Source organism: Chaetomium strumarium, assembly GCF_033439665.1.
Source record: "Chaetomium strumarium strain CBS 333.67 chromosome Unknown B0T15scaffold_2, whole genome shotgun sequence".
Classification (NCBI taxonomy): domain Eukaryota; kingdom Fungi; phylum Ascomycota; class Sordariomycetes; order Sordariales; family Chaetomiaceae; genus Chaetomium; species Chaetomium strumarium.
This window is the reverse complement of record NW_026944430.1, coordinates 228,853-242,485: the sequence shown is the minus strand read 5'-3', so window position 1 is coordinate 242,485 and position 13,633 is coordinate 228,853. Positions and strand designations below refer to the sequence as shown.

At 57.2% G+C, this 13,633-nt stretch overlaps 5 protein-coding genes across 5 annotated transcripts; 3 read left to right on the top strand and 2 right to left on the bottom strand.

Annotated features, from left to right (window-relative positions):
• Window positions 1-298: 298 nt before the first annotated feature.
• Window positions 299-2,016, top strand: B0T15DRAFT_508321 (uncharacterized protein; the record flags this gene model as incomplete). Its single annotated transcript, XM_062867712.1, has 2 exons — window positions 299-421; window positions 481-2,016. 2 exons carry the CDS (start codon window positions 299-301, stop codon window positions 2,014-2,016), a joined length of 1,659 nt encoding a protein of 552 aa, XP_062723569.1.
• A 134-nt stretch (window positions 2,017-2,150) lies between these two features.
• B0T15DRAFT_549634 (ornithine decarboxylase antizyme-domain-containing protein) lies at window positions 2,151-3,340 on the bottom strand (the record flags this gene model as incomplete). Its single annotated transcript, XM_062870223.1, has 3 exons — window positions 2,151-2,492; window positions 2,552-3,192; window positions 3,248-3,340. The coding sequence occupies 3 exons, from the start codon at window positions 3,338-3,340 to the stop codon at window positions 2,285-2,287; spliced, it is 942 nt and encodes a 313-aa protein (XP_062723568.1). The 3' UTR covers window positions 2,151-2,284.
• Window positions 3,341-4,366: 1,026 nt separating this feature from the next.
• On the top strand, window positions 4,367-5,998 carry B0T15DRAFT_85165 (uncharacterized protein). Its single transcript, XM_062871387.1, has one exon. It carries the CDS (start codon window positions 4,853-4,855, stop codon window positions 5,693-5,695), a length of 843 nt encoding a protein of 280 aa, XP_062723567.1. The 5' UTR covers window positions 4,367-4,852; the 3' UTR covers window positions 5,696-5,998.
• A 142-nt stretch (window positions 5,999-6,140) lies between these two features.
• B0T15DRAFT_522567 (glutamate carboxypeptidase-like protein) lies at window positions 6,141-8,130 on the bottom strand. Its single transcript, XM_062868637.1, has one exon. The coding sequence runs from the start codon at window positions 8,011-8,013 to the stop codon at window positions 6,364-6,366; it is 1,650 nt and encodes a 549-aa protein (XP_062723566.1). The 5' UTR covers window positions 8,014-8,130; the 3' UTR covers window positions 6,141-6,363.
• Window positions 8,131-9,462: 1,332 nt separating this feature from the next.
• On the top strand, window positions 9,463-11,508 carry B0T15DRAFT_549614 (uncharacterized protein; the record flags this gene model as incomplete). Its single annotated transcript, XM_062870222.1, has 4 exons — window positions 9,463-10,156; window positions 10,209-10,281; window positions 10,351-10,625; window positions 10,715-11,508. The coding sequence occupies 4 exons, from the start codon at window positions 9,463-9,465 to the stop codon at window positions 11,122-11,124; spliced, it is 1,452 nt and encodes a 483-aa protein (XP_062723565.1). The 3' UTR covers window positions 11,125-11,508.
• Window positions 11,509-13,633: the final 2,125 nt, after the last annotated feature.

Genomic DNA, 13,633 nt, shown 5'->3' with positions numbered 1-13,633 from the left:
GGAAAGCCTAGTTCGCTCTGCACCGACCGAGTTCAGTTTGAGGTAGGAATAATTTAAGCTTAGGGACCCTGTCATGCGACGGAAAGCAATATTGATCCAATGCTACAGCATAAGTTTTACACCCTTGATGGCGGGGTAACTCCAATTCACAGGGCCCTTGAGGAACCCCGCCATCTACATTTTTGTTACAGCCATTGACTCATTCACTGCTCCGTGGCAGTCACCTCCAACGACGCAGTTTTCGGTACCTTTCTGCGTCTCTCTGCCTCCAGAGAGGTGATACGAAAGCTCTGTCACAATGCCAACCGTCTACCTCCTCGACTACGTCGCCGGCAACGTACGCAGCCTGGTCAATGCCATCGAGAAGATAGGCTACCGTGTCGAGTGGATCCGGTCACCGGAGGAGGTTGTGCATGCTGAGGTAGGCACGTTGATACGGTCAGAGGACGGTCGGAATAACTGACTTGCTTCTGTCCTCAGAAACTCATCCTCCCGGGTGTGGGCCACTTCGGCCACTGCCTGTCCCAGCTCTCTGCCGCTGGCTATCTTCCCGCCCTCCGCGCTCATATCGACGCTGGAAAACCGTTTATGGGCATCTGCGTCGGACTGCAAGCCCTATTCTCCACGTCCGCCGAAGACCCCAACTGCCCTGGACTCGGCCTGATTCCGGGCGCGCTCGACCGCTTCGATGATAGCGCAAAATCGGTCCCGCACATTGGGTGGAACAACGCCTCCTGTTCCACGAATCCGAACCTCTACGGCCTGCGGCAAGACTCGAACTACTACTACGTCCACTCGTACAAGTATCCGTACAAGAAGGGGGAATTAGAGGAGCTCGGGTGGGCCGTTGCGACGGGAACATACGGGGGTGAGACTTTCGTCGGCGCTGTGGCCAAGGGCAACGTCTTCGCGACACAGTTCCACCCGGAAAAGAGCGGCGTTGCAGGATTAAGGGTGCTCCGCGCCTTCTTGGACGGATCGGGAGCCAAGGCCCTCTCAGAGGACCCGCCACAAAGAGTGAACGGCGGAGTTGATGAGATGATTGCCAGGGAAGGACTGACCAAACGTGTGATCGCGTGCCTTGACGTACGGACAAACGACCAAGGGGATCTCGTGGTCACAAAGGGGGACCAGTACGACGTCCGTGAGAAGTCTGCGGATCGGTCAGTCCGGAATCTGGGCAAGCCGGTTGAGATGGCCAAGAAATACTACGAGCAAGGGGCAGACGAAGTCACGTTCCTGAACATCACCTCGTTCCGCGACTGCCCTGTTGCCGACTTACCAATGCTTGAGATCCTGAGGAGGACATCAGAGACGGTGTTTGTGCCTCTGACGATCGGCGGCGGTATCCGCGACACAGTCGACGTCGATGGGACAAAGGTCTCGGCGCTAGAAATCGCGACCATGTATTTCAAGAGCGGAGCCGACAAAGTGTCGATCGGGAGTGATGCGGTGCTGGCTGCGGAGGAGTATTACAGGGGTGGGAAGGTACTGTATGGCAACACCGCCATCGAACAGATCAGCAAGGCGTACGGCAACCAAGCTGTGGTCGTCAGCGTCGACCCCAAGCGAGTCTACGTTCCCAAGCAGGAGGCTACACGCCACGCCACCATCAAGACAAAATCTACTGGGCCTAATGGGGAGGAGTACTGCTGGTACGCTTGTACCATCAAAGGCGGCCGGGAGACGAGGGACTTGGACGTTGTGGAGCTTACCCAGGCAGTCGAGGCCATGGGTGCCGGAGAGATCCTCCTGAACTGCATCGACAAAGACGGCACAAACAGCGGGTTCGACCTGGAGCTGATCACACAAGTCAAGGAGGCCATTAGGATACCGGTCATCGCCAGCAGTGGAGCAGGCAATCCCGGCCACTTCCTCGAAGTCTTCCAGGAGACAACGACGGATGCTGCCCTCGGAGCCGGCATGTTCCACCGAGGAGAATACACCGTGCAGCAGGTAAAAGATCATCTCAGCGAGAAAGGACTAGCTATTAGGAAGTTTGAGGGTGATCTGTGATGTCTGTACATTTCGGCCGCGGACCCTTCTTGGTTTAGACTACACTCTGTGCATTATCGTTTGTTGTAAGATACCTGAGCTATCTTACCACCGTTTTCTCCATGCGAGAGATGAAGAGAAGGACTTGACATTCTCCTATGAATAACGCTAATTGCCAACGAAGACAGCCTCAACAAAAAGGTCAAAAGGGGCGAAGTTGAAGAGCAAGCGGCAGGAAAAGTCGCAGATGAATGTGAATAAACGAAATGTAGCCACACGCCTCGGACGCCTAAATCTCCATGCCCATGAATAGCCAGCGATCGCTCAGAACATCAAATCCACTCGACCAGAAGTCAAGTGTGGTAAGCGAGAAACCCGCCCATTGAAGACCCTTCGTCAATGCTTTTGCTTCCTCCTCGGGTATCGATCGCTCAATGCAAATGACCATGTGAGAGCAAGCAAGAGGCCCCTCGGCCAGCTCAATAAGAGCAACGAGTCTATCGCCGCGTTAGCGGAGTGTATCGTGAAGGAAATTGGGAATCAGAAGTCAACATACGCCTGCTTCATATCACGAGTAATGGAGTGTGCATCAAAAAAGACGAACAACGACGTGACTCCCCGGCTAGCATCTTCCGCCACGAAGCCGCGGAAGCTCGAGCCACCAGCGTAGTCCCAAATTTCCAGCCAGCCGGTGATGCCCCGTCGTGCGTCGTGACCCTGGCGCCGTTGATGACCCATCATGGTTTCACCCGTAATTGGGAAGTCGTCCGGCGGCGTAAGCTGGCCGTAATGCCCCATTACAGGTGCACGTCCGTGCCCGTCGTTGCGGCTGATGTCGTTGCTGCCGCTATGGTCGAAGATGTTGTTGTTATGGTTGACGTTGTCAAAGTTGTCGTTAACACTGGCCAGGCCGGAGCTCTGCATCGTCGCGTTCCTCTCACCCAGAAACATGACGCGCAGCGTCTCACAGAAGAACCTCTCACATTCTTCCCTGATGCGCAGTGCTGCCCCCCCTCGACGGCGATGCCAGGCACTAGTGCCGGAGCCGTTGCGACCAACGCTGCTGGCGCGCGATGATGGTGACCTCGCCTTGGGGGTCAGCGCGAGCTGGTTGGTCGTCGTGAGGGCCGCGAGGGGGGGGCTTGATGGCGGCGATGGAAGTCCCGTCGAAGGGACCTCAGGAATACCACTCGGCCCCTGCGAGCCCCGTAGTGCAGTAGTGAAGACCCTTTAGCGAGGCGGAATCGACGACGTAGCAACTGGCGAGGATATTGGCCTGGCGGACAATGCCCTCGCCATAATTACTACTGGTGTGGTTGGATCTCGGTGATTTCATGGGCGCCATTGCTACGGGATGCCAGGTTGCTGGTTGGGAACGCTAGAGCCAGGCGAACGGGGTTATCTGGAATTGATTTCAACGGAGAGGGTCGTCGGCGACTTAGTGGCGCGAGTGAGTAGAGCTGATGATGTCGGATCTGAGATCAAGCTATTGCGGCAGCAGGTCGAATTTGAATATCTGGCTTTCGACGCACGGGTTGTTGGGCTGCGGACTGGAAGCTGGAAGTTTCGGTGAGAATGGGCGGAAATCAAGTGGGAAGACCGAAACTAAAGAGCAGTGGCAAAAGTGGGGTTTTTTTAACACGAATCAAGTCAACCGACCCATCACGTGAGATTGAAAAGCGGGTCTGACGGTTCAAGCCAAGCCGCCAAGACAAGAAAGACCAACCAACTTCCTTTACGGCTCACGTTTCGACGTTTTGGGCGGATGAACGGCACAGATGACAGATTACACACAGAACACTCCGCGGAACCGGACCCTTTGATGCCTTCCTAATTACTTTTGACTCTAATAAAGGTTCTTCACTTCTAGGTTGAAAGTCGGTCATGCTATGAAACACAATTCGAACATTAACCAGACACCTCCGGAAAGTAGAACCGTTCACAGCAAGACCAAATCGAGTACGAACTGAACGCTGCCTCAGTATTACGAAACCTACCAAGCGCCTGCGCCTCAAGCTTGTTATCGCCAAGACAGTTGCTCTTCGCTCTCATATATTAATCGACGTTGGGACTATATGACTATCAGTTTGAAGCCACGCCGTGTTCAATTCATCATTCGTGTAACCGTGTAGACGGGGACTGGTCCGCTCGGGCCGCTGATCGGCCGTTTTAATCCACGGGTTGATGCGGTCTTGGCCCCGGGTCCGTGTACAGTACAATACATATTGCCACTCCACAGCGGCATGACAGTGTCAGGCCCGCCGATGCTAATAAGAGTTTAACACTCATCCCACTTATACAAGTATCGAAACTTCACATAGTATTCGGCATTTGAGCCAAGGGCTTTATGCGGGCTGCTTTATCGGGCGGGATCCGGCATTTCTAAGATGCCCCGCGCCCGTCGCCGTCTGATCCGACTGGGTGTATCGATAACAAGATGCGGGGAGAAGTTGGGCGAGAGTCAGGTGGTCACATATGAATCACGTCATAGGGTATCCCGACAACCTCTTGTGGTAGGCTCTGACTGATTGAGATTCACTCAGGCATACGTTATTAGGTTGCCACAATGAGAAAAGGACATTTCTGGCCACTATGCCAGTCTTGTAAACCCAATCCGGTCCCTCGTAACCAGCGCGACTGACTGATTCGGCACGTCAGAAGTTGCTCCCTTGACATACCTTGGAGAGACATTCTGATCAAAGCTACCGGACATTCCGGACAGAGATCGATCACCTGGCTTATAAACGACTAGTGAGCTCGACGGTTGCCGCTTGATCTCGGCGGCTCAGCACTTGTCTATCCCTCGACCTCTGTATTAAACAACTAGACCACGCTCCTCCTGTCCGACGCAGCAGCCATGCTTGAGGAGTGGAGTATATTCAAGAAGGTCGGCGAGCCTTCGGAAAACAAGCCTCCCTCTCTCCTTTACATACTGCCCACCCTCCGCACACCTTTCCGCCGCCGACGCACCTTGGAACCACCTTCACCTCCTCCTCAGACGGCCTCAGAACCAGAACTTTCATCGCCAGCCAGCGATGATGTACCATCCCTCTCCAGCTCCCCGAGCTCTCCCGCTTCACCCGGGTTCCCCCCTGCCAGCCGCCTCTCCTGCGTCCGGCCCACGACCCTCCGCTGCAGGGCTTGCTCCGCCGACCTGGCGTTCCACGACCAGATCATTTCGAAGAACTTCATAGGCCGGGGGGGACGCGGCTACCTCGTTGCGCCACCATCAGATCAACCCACCCCCTCCTGTCCGCGCTCACCGCCCGGCACCTCCGGCTACCGGCTGGTGAACATACTGATCGGCACGTCCGAGCAGCGCCGGCTGACCACGGGACCGCACGTCGTGGCCGACATCAGCTGCGCCGGGTGCGGAGCGATGGTGGGGTGGAAGTACATCGACGCGCGGAATCCGGAGCAGAAGTACAAAGTGGGCATGTTCATCCTGGAGACGGCACGCGTGGTGAGGTTCCACAGCTGGGAGGACGTGGAGGACGTGTCCGCGGCCGATGACGGCCACGCTGAGCTGTGGGATGCGGAGCGTGCGGACAAGGACAGGGGAGTTCCGCTGCCTGAGTTCGACTCGGAGGATGAGGACGAGTGCGACGAGTTGTTTGCGGGGACCTGGGACCCCAAAATGGCCTTGGTGAGCCGGGTTCTGAAGAAGCACCGTGGCGTTGATTATGAGGAAGCACCGTAGCGTTGTCTGAAGCGCGGTTGTTCGGGATGGCGGGGTGATTCATTTTGTTGTTGCTTGCCGTTCGTTTCGATGCCGCCTCGCCAGTCGGTGAAGGTAGGCTGATATTCCTTCTTTCCTTATTTTTTTTGACACTCCGTTACCAGGACAAGCCCGGGCAGGTCTGGGCGCCATCTCCTTTTCTTTTTCTTTTTCTTTTCAGGGGCTCGGGTTGGCCCTCTGTGTTTCTGCTTTTAGGGTACTGGGACGGCGCATGCGATACGGGATGGTGGGAGCATCAGAATGTGATCAAGGAAAGGGCATAGGCAACATCGATACCCCGGGTTAGGCGTGATGATGATGGGCAGGTGAAGGTAACATGTCAATGCCGGCTGCTAGGAAAGGCGTACCGGACTATAATATGACCTCACTCTTTCTCCTTATGCGAATGTTGACGAACTTCGAACGTAGTCAGCGGAATTCATGTGCTTCAATTCGATGGTGTACATGCTGTGTCTTGATGACTACGGTACCAGGCGCTGTGTCTGCGCCCGTGGCCGTGGCACTTCCATTCACCGCAGTGGACTGCTCCTCGTGTAAGTACTGATCTTGGGTGAAGTGGACGCTATCGCCGGACGCCCGAGTACCTGTACATCGAGCTCTACATCCAGAACTTTCCTCCCCTCATCCATCTAGTTCATGGGCTCCTCTGCCACATAATGCAGGTAGGCACCCAATAACTTGATACCCTCAATGTAATTCCGCTTGTCCAGCTTCTCGTTGATCGAGTGGGCGCCGTCAGTGGAGGAGCCCATGGGCAGGAGCAGCACGTTCTTGCCCGTGGCCTGCTCGAAGGTGAGCGTCACCGGAATGCTGCCGCCCTCGCGGGTGAAGTCGGGCTTGACGCCCCAGACGCGCTCCGTCGCCTTGGCCGCGGCGCTGAAGTTCCAGTGCTTGGGACTGGCAACCCACCACTTGCCAGTGTGCTGGGCATACACCTTCATATTGTTCTTGGAGCCGAGCTTCTTGAAGACGTCTTCCACGTAGCGGTACACGGCCTCGTTCGTCTTGTCGATGTCCATGTCGGGCACCGTCCGGATCGAGAATTTGCCGATGACCTTGGCTGGGATGACCGTCTTGGCGCCGGGGGCGGAGAAAGCACCCTCGATGCCGTGCAGCGAGAGCGACGGGTACCGCCACCTGGCCATTAGCGTGCGCTTCTTGTCCTCGAAGATGGTTGTCTTGCTGCCCAGCGACTGGTGCAGTGTCTCCATGGTGAAGGCGACGTCGTCGTAGAGGCCGTCCTCCTCGGCCGTGACGGGAGCTACTTGCTCGGCGATACCTGGGATGAGGATCTTGCCGTCGGTGTCGACCAGTGAGCTCATGATGCGCACGAGGTCCGTCATGGGCTCCTGCGCAGTGCCGCCGAAGACGCCGCTGTGGAGGTCAGCACCGGGGCCCCAAACCTCGACGCTGTAATAGTTGCACCCCCGCAACCCGTATGTCAAGCAGGGGCGCTCAGTGCCGAGCCAATAGTTGTCGCTGATGCACACAGCGTCCGCGTCTGCAAAGAACTTCTTCCCCTCCTCGTTGACGAGGTCGTCGAGACCTTCCGACCCATACTCTTCCATGCCCTCGAAGCACATGAGCAGGTTGACGGGGAACTCGATGCCGGCGGCCTGGTGCGCCTGGATCGCATTCAGCCAGCCCAGCACGGGTCCCTTGTCATCGGTCGAACCGCGGCCGCACATGCGCCCGTCCTCCATGACCGTCAGATCAAAGGGTTCTGTGTCCCAACCATCGCTCTTCTCCGCAGGCTGCACGTCGTAGTGGCCATAGACGAGGATGGTCCGCTTGTTCTTGTCGTTCCCGTAGCGCGCAAGCACAACGGGGGGGAGGTCGAGGTCAGTGCCGGGCTGCTTGCCGAGCGGCCGCAGCTCGACGTGGGCGCCGAGCTTCTTCAGCTCGTCGGCGAGGAAGTGGCCCATGCGGACGACATCGGGGCGGCGGGCAGCCTCGGACGACACGGACGGGATGGCGACGGCTTGGCGCAGGCGCTCGATGAAGGCGTCGGACAGGGCGTCAACCTGCTGGAAGTAGCCGTCGAGTTGGGGTGCCATTTTGCGGGCTTGGTGGGCACGGATTGCGTCGGTAAGGTACGGGCGAGAACCTGGAGGTGGTGATCTTGTGTCCCGCAGAGTCCTGGCTGGGGCGGCGGAACGGGGTGTGGTGTTATTGCAACGCGGAACACGGCTGACGAGGATAGATCGTCCCGACAAGCAACGGAGAGCGTTGGTTGACGCTATGGAATTTGGTGACAAGAAGAGGGAAGTGCGGGGCATTGGGACTACGTGGAGGGGCACACCGATACGAAGCAAACCGAAGTTAAGGTAAGCAGCTAAGCTACTGGCAAGTCCCAGTGATGCCGATTGCTTATCTGCGATGCTCCACTCGCGACCATTATAACCGTTCCGGATTGCTTTCAGGTGATCTGTACATAGGTATTATATCACTACTACTTACCTAGGTAGCTCTACCTTATCCCGGGCTGAAGCTGAAAAATTTCGAGAGACCCGTCTCTACTCGCATGCTTGAAGCTACCGAGTACGGTTGCCTCATGAACTTCAAGTCCCAGATCATCCCTCGAGTATCACGTGCTTCGGCCGATAAGAGGTAGGCTCGGGAAGGAGCTGCAGCTAACACCACGTGATAAGCGGCTAACAGCGGTTTCCAATTTTGCCAGGGCGGCCCTCCCGGAGTCCCGCCTACTGCTCCAACCAACTTCTCGGCCCGTAAAGGGGAAGATGAGCAAGGTTACCGAACCATCGAAGCCATGACAACTGACACCTGTCACCGCAGCCAGGCGCGGCAGAGGGAGGTGGGCTGCATGCACCTTCCGCGAATTCGCATGCCCACACCGCACGGCGTCCTGGAGCGGCTCAGCGGTTACCTGAAACGGCTGTGTTGACTACTCGCACTTCGAGTCTCTCGTCATTGGCCCGCTCCCACACACATCACCACAATACTTCTAAGCGCCCACATCAGCCGCCGAGAGGTCGGGGCTGCTTGCACACCACACAGTGACTACACGCGGTCCTTCGCATTGGCCGTTGCAAACCTTCGAAATGCAGTTGGCAAGGCTGATACAGGCCGGCCATGCTAGCGTCTTCGGCCATGGCTTCGGAGCGGGCACAACAAAAGCCATAGACGCATAGACGCTGGATTCAGCCGATCCTCGGCGCTTATATGCAGCTCACTCCTGCCCCGACACTATGCAGCCCCAGCTTGTTGGACGGGTTGTCCTCACAGGAACAGCCATGACATCTGGCACAGTAGCCCGCTGTCCCAGGCTCCCAGCAGTACGGTACGAGTGCCCCACCGGAAAAGGGAAAGTCCATGAACCAACACACATACCGCTGAAGGTCCGGGATGCCTTATATGCCTTCTTCCCGCTGGTGCCACTGTGTCTCACGGAATTTACTGGTCACCTCATCAAGGACGTCTATTTTCTGTGACCTGTGACCGGACACGCTATCTGAAGGTTGCCCTAAACTGAGCCGTCGCTCGCCCTGACTTTCAGTCTCTATGACTCGGTCTCCGCCCCCGGCCGCGATCAACGCTTCTATGGCCGCGTTGACAGCTTCGACCACCACCTGGCAGCAATCGTCGGACCTGCCTTTGCGAAACTACCTATGCGCGCTAGACTCAGTCGGTGATTCTACCTCTGATGCTCCTCCAGCGACGATGTCGCACTCGGCATCCAGCCCCCCAACGCAGCCGCCGGAGACGTCATGCTCCGTATTAGCTCAGTACGGGGAGGCATTAAGGACACAGCTCCATCAGCGGCGGTGATAGCGGACAACATCATCAGGGTCTACGGCAGTGAATCCCGGTCCCGGTCGGAAGCCTCAAGCCACGGTCGTAAGAGGGTCCGGGGTCCCGTCCGGAGCAGCACTCCGACTCCGACAAGATCGCCCTCGGCAGGAAGGTCACGGCCGCGCCAGCACAGAGAGCCCAGCCCGGCGGCCCAAACAGTCGACGAGAAAGTGCAGCGGTTCCTCCGCTCCATGAGTCCGCCCAGTCCGACGGAAGAGCTCAAGAAGGAGAACCGCAGCCTGCACCAACGCGTGGCCGCTCTGCAGCTGACCGAACGAGACCTGCTCAACGACAACCAGGACCTGGCCCGGAGGCTGGCCTCAACGCAGAAGCGCCAGGAAACGCGGCGGCGACAGTGGAAGGAGGAGCTGCTGAACAGGGAGAAAGTCTTCGAGGCCCGCATCAAGGATCTCGAGTCCCGGCTAGCCCGACAAGAGGAGGAACTGGTGCGAGTTACCCTCGGACGGACGAGGGAGACAGCAGGCCTGAGTGACCACGCCATCGCGTCTTGGTTTGCAACGAAAGCAAGTGCGTGGCATGGGTGGGCCGAGGATTTCGCCCATCAAGACCCAGACCGCGTCCGCTCCGGCCTCCACCCGCTGCAGCTCCGTGAGCTATGCGAGGGTGTCAGGCCTTTCGTTCGGCTCACCCGACAAGGGAGAACTTCCCGAAGGCTTGCTGTCCCCTGCCGGCAACGACGGGGCTCAGACAGCTCAAGTGCTTCTGCAGGGGATGTTAGCACACTTCATGTCATCGGAAATCTCCAAGTCTCCCTTCTGAGTGTTCGACGCCATGTCTCCCAGCACCCTCGAGCTCGAGAGTCCCGGCGTGTCCCGCATAGACTCGCCAATTGGATTTCGGATGGATCTGGCCATGTGGGATCTCGATGTTTCTCCGCCGGGCGATGTCCGCTCGCCCCGACCCGCGGTTATGGCGAACGGCGGGCGACACGGACCCCACGCTATGCGCAGCCTTCCGCGACTGGTCACCTCGATGGAATCGGCCGGCAGCTCTCCGCTGGGCCAGAACCTGCCGACGAGGCGAGCAACGGAGGGTTTACATCGGATGTTTCTGAACGGTACGCATCGACCTTACCTTGTTTAGAAAACACAAGTTCGTGCCCCTGTTGCGGCGAGCCTGTGACTAACATTCCAGCTGGCTTTCCAGCCCCAGGTGGCGCTGAGAATGTGAATGCCTGGCGCAGCTCTGTGTTGAAGGCCTTTTGCGAAGGCGGCATGAGCACGTCCGTCGACAGCATCCTCCTGACCGAGGATGCTGCCCGACCCCTTAGCCGAGGCCAGGCTCCGGTACGCGGGCTGAAAGACGCCTTCCTCCGAAGTCCAGCCCGGTTTCTACTCCGGGACCAAGACGCCGCCGGCATCGAGAAGCTGGAGCGGCGGCTGGTGCAGGAGATGGACTCGGCCCTGCGTTTCTCCTGCCAGCTGTGGTGTCGCCGCGAGCCTATCTCGGTCAGGGGCCTGGACGAGCTTGTAGACACGGCGTTCAGCGCTGCCAGCGACAGCATGGAACTGTGCCAAGCGCAACAAGCACCACCACCACCGCGCTATGCTCAGTAGGCGGGGAGCACCGCTGACGCCAGGGATGCTCCGCCGGGGTACTACGACGGCCACTCCGTGATCATGGTCGTTCAGCCTTCTATTGGGGTCAAGCAGAGCGTTGGGCAGGGAAGGGAGCGAAGGACAGTATCACGACGTGGGTCAAGGCCAGTGTGCTGGTGGCGCCGCCGAAGCCGGTCGTGCAGCGAGCGCCCGCGGCCACGCAGACGGTCGCGCCTCTTCCTGGGCCGAGTACAGTTTCGGTGAAGGCTATCTTACCCCCTCCGGTGCCGCCCAGGGATTCGAAAGAACGGGCTCTGGTTTTGTTGCCCACCCTCACCTTCAAGGGCCCGCAACCGTTGTTTTTCAAACAGCCGCCATGCTTGTCCATAGCATTTGTCGAGCAACCAAGGGCTTCGTGAGATGTGCCAGAGGAAGGTGAGGCTGCCTATGCAAATGCGTTACAGTTTGAATTTGGTCGTGGGCGGGAGCGTGGAGTTCATGGATAGGATCAGATTGTATTATTACTAATGCGTGTCTACCTATACCACTAGTGGCTGGAATCTCGAATGTGCTTGGCCTGACTTACTCTGTGCGCTCACCATGTCTCTTACAAGCAAATGCCAGGGACGAAGGGAACGCCGTATGTCGTCGGTCTCGTCACACATCAATTCCTGGTTGTTTGCATTTTTGAAGAAGCACTGCTAATCTGTAGTCAGACCTAAACAGTCGTTCCGTAGGGGTAGAGCAACACAACCCTAGATGTGTTCTACCTAACCCTACTATCCGCAATCTCAGTTCTGGTTCTAAAGTATTGTGTAGGGTACGTTGCATATTGGCATTTGGCAGCTTTCGATGTTACCGTCTACCGAACTAGAAGTGCCTCTACATTGGTGATACCTCCACTTTCAAATGGTTGAAGTTGGCAGCCATCACGTTCGATAGTATGGAACAGAAACTTGGAATGACACCTTCTGTTAAGACATTCACGCCATGGCTGTGCTATTCATAGCTGCCTAAGACACGACCGAGATACGCTTCGCCGTCTCCTCGTGGCAACCTCGTGTTGTTGGACAACGCCGGCCAGTCATGCCTGATCTGGCAGTTGGTAGCTGATGCACAAGCAATGTCACAGGCTGACCAACCAGAGGATCCGAGGCAGCAAAGCTGCGAAAGCTATCCAGGTGTTTTTGCAGGACAAAGGAACGTGACAATGCCCCTCCATCAGGTTGGTAATTTGGGCAAGTCACGTCATGAACCAAAGAACTGAGAGGTGACAATGGCCACTCCAGATGCAACTTTGACCATTGCTGTATCCGGAAGGCCATCACGATAAGGGCCGGCAGACGCCCCATGCTGGATGCGACGGTGGCTCAGTTTAAGCTCTCCGAGACTCGGCGTTGTGTGGTGGGCTGGACTCGATTCGAGGTGGATACACCTGGGGAACACAGGCTGATTCGCTTGATGCAGGAACGATTCCAAAAATTCCCAATCCTCCCGGAGACCCGAGTCGGTCAAACTCGCTGTTGTTGGCCAGCGCAGCGGACATCACAATCAACTCGAAACATCAGCGTTTTCTGGGCACATTTCTGCCTAGCAACTGGGTAACCCGGTTCTAGGGACGGGAGAGGAATTGCAGGACTTATCTCGGCAGAACCGGCGCATGCACCTACTATCAGCTTCATCTTGCACATGATACCGCAGGCCAAGCCTTTGACGCTACCACCTGCCCAACATGTTGCCCGATGGCCAAATGCTGGCGGCCCCTTTCAGACTTTTTGAACCCCTCGCTTCCAGCATGGATCGGCACTTCTCTCGATTCCTCCACAACACGGGCAAGGCCCCCCACCCGGCTTTAGCGCCATCTCCGAGGCCCCGTCCGGTTGCCGATCGACTGAGGCCAATGAGGTGTTATTGCGCCATCCTGGGCGGCCCCCGCGGACGAGGTTGCACCGAGATAAGTCCAGGGATGGCGTGCAGGGCCAAAACACACCTTACCCCAGATTTTAAACGTTTATTGATTACCGGCGAGCAACCCATCTCCCGTATCCTCAGGGCAACAAGGTGCCGCTCGCTTCACACCCGATATCAGAAAGCTCAGAACTCTCGTCTTGGCGTGGCAGAACAGACCTACCTATGACGGTGCATATCTCCCAGAGCCATTGTAGAAGGTGACGACGAACAAGTTGCATAGCGATGTGCGGGACTGAAGCAAGGCAAAAAGATGGTGCCATGCTAGATCAATCCTGGCCCTGGATTTGACGTTATGCGAGCCCGAACACTTCGGACTTCACGTTATGCGTACTCTATGAGGTGGCTGACTAAAACAGCGTAACAGACCCTCCCCTTGGAATTTCTCCGGCATCGCGTTAACGCCTCTGACGCGCCGGCCGATGTCCTTCTGCCGACCGGCTGCTTCTTGCCTCTGATTTGCCGGTTAGAGTTACGTTGAGCTGCCATGCTTGCATGCTACGTACCTATAACCAAGCTCTTGCCCCATCCCCTGTCCATGCCCGACGGACACACAGTT

Coding starts and splice junctions, on each gene's coding strand:
- B0T15DRAFT_85165 (XM_062871387.1), top strand. CDS start 4,853: ATGCTTGAGGAGTGGAGTATATTCAAGAAGGTCGGCGAGCCTTCGGAA.
- B0T15DRAFT_522567 (XM_062868637.1), bottom strand. CDS start 8,013: ATGCCCCGCACTTCCCTCTTCTTGTCACCAAATTCCATAGCGTCAACC.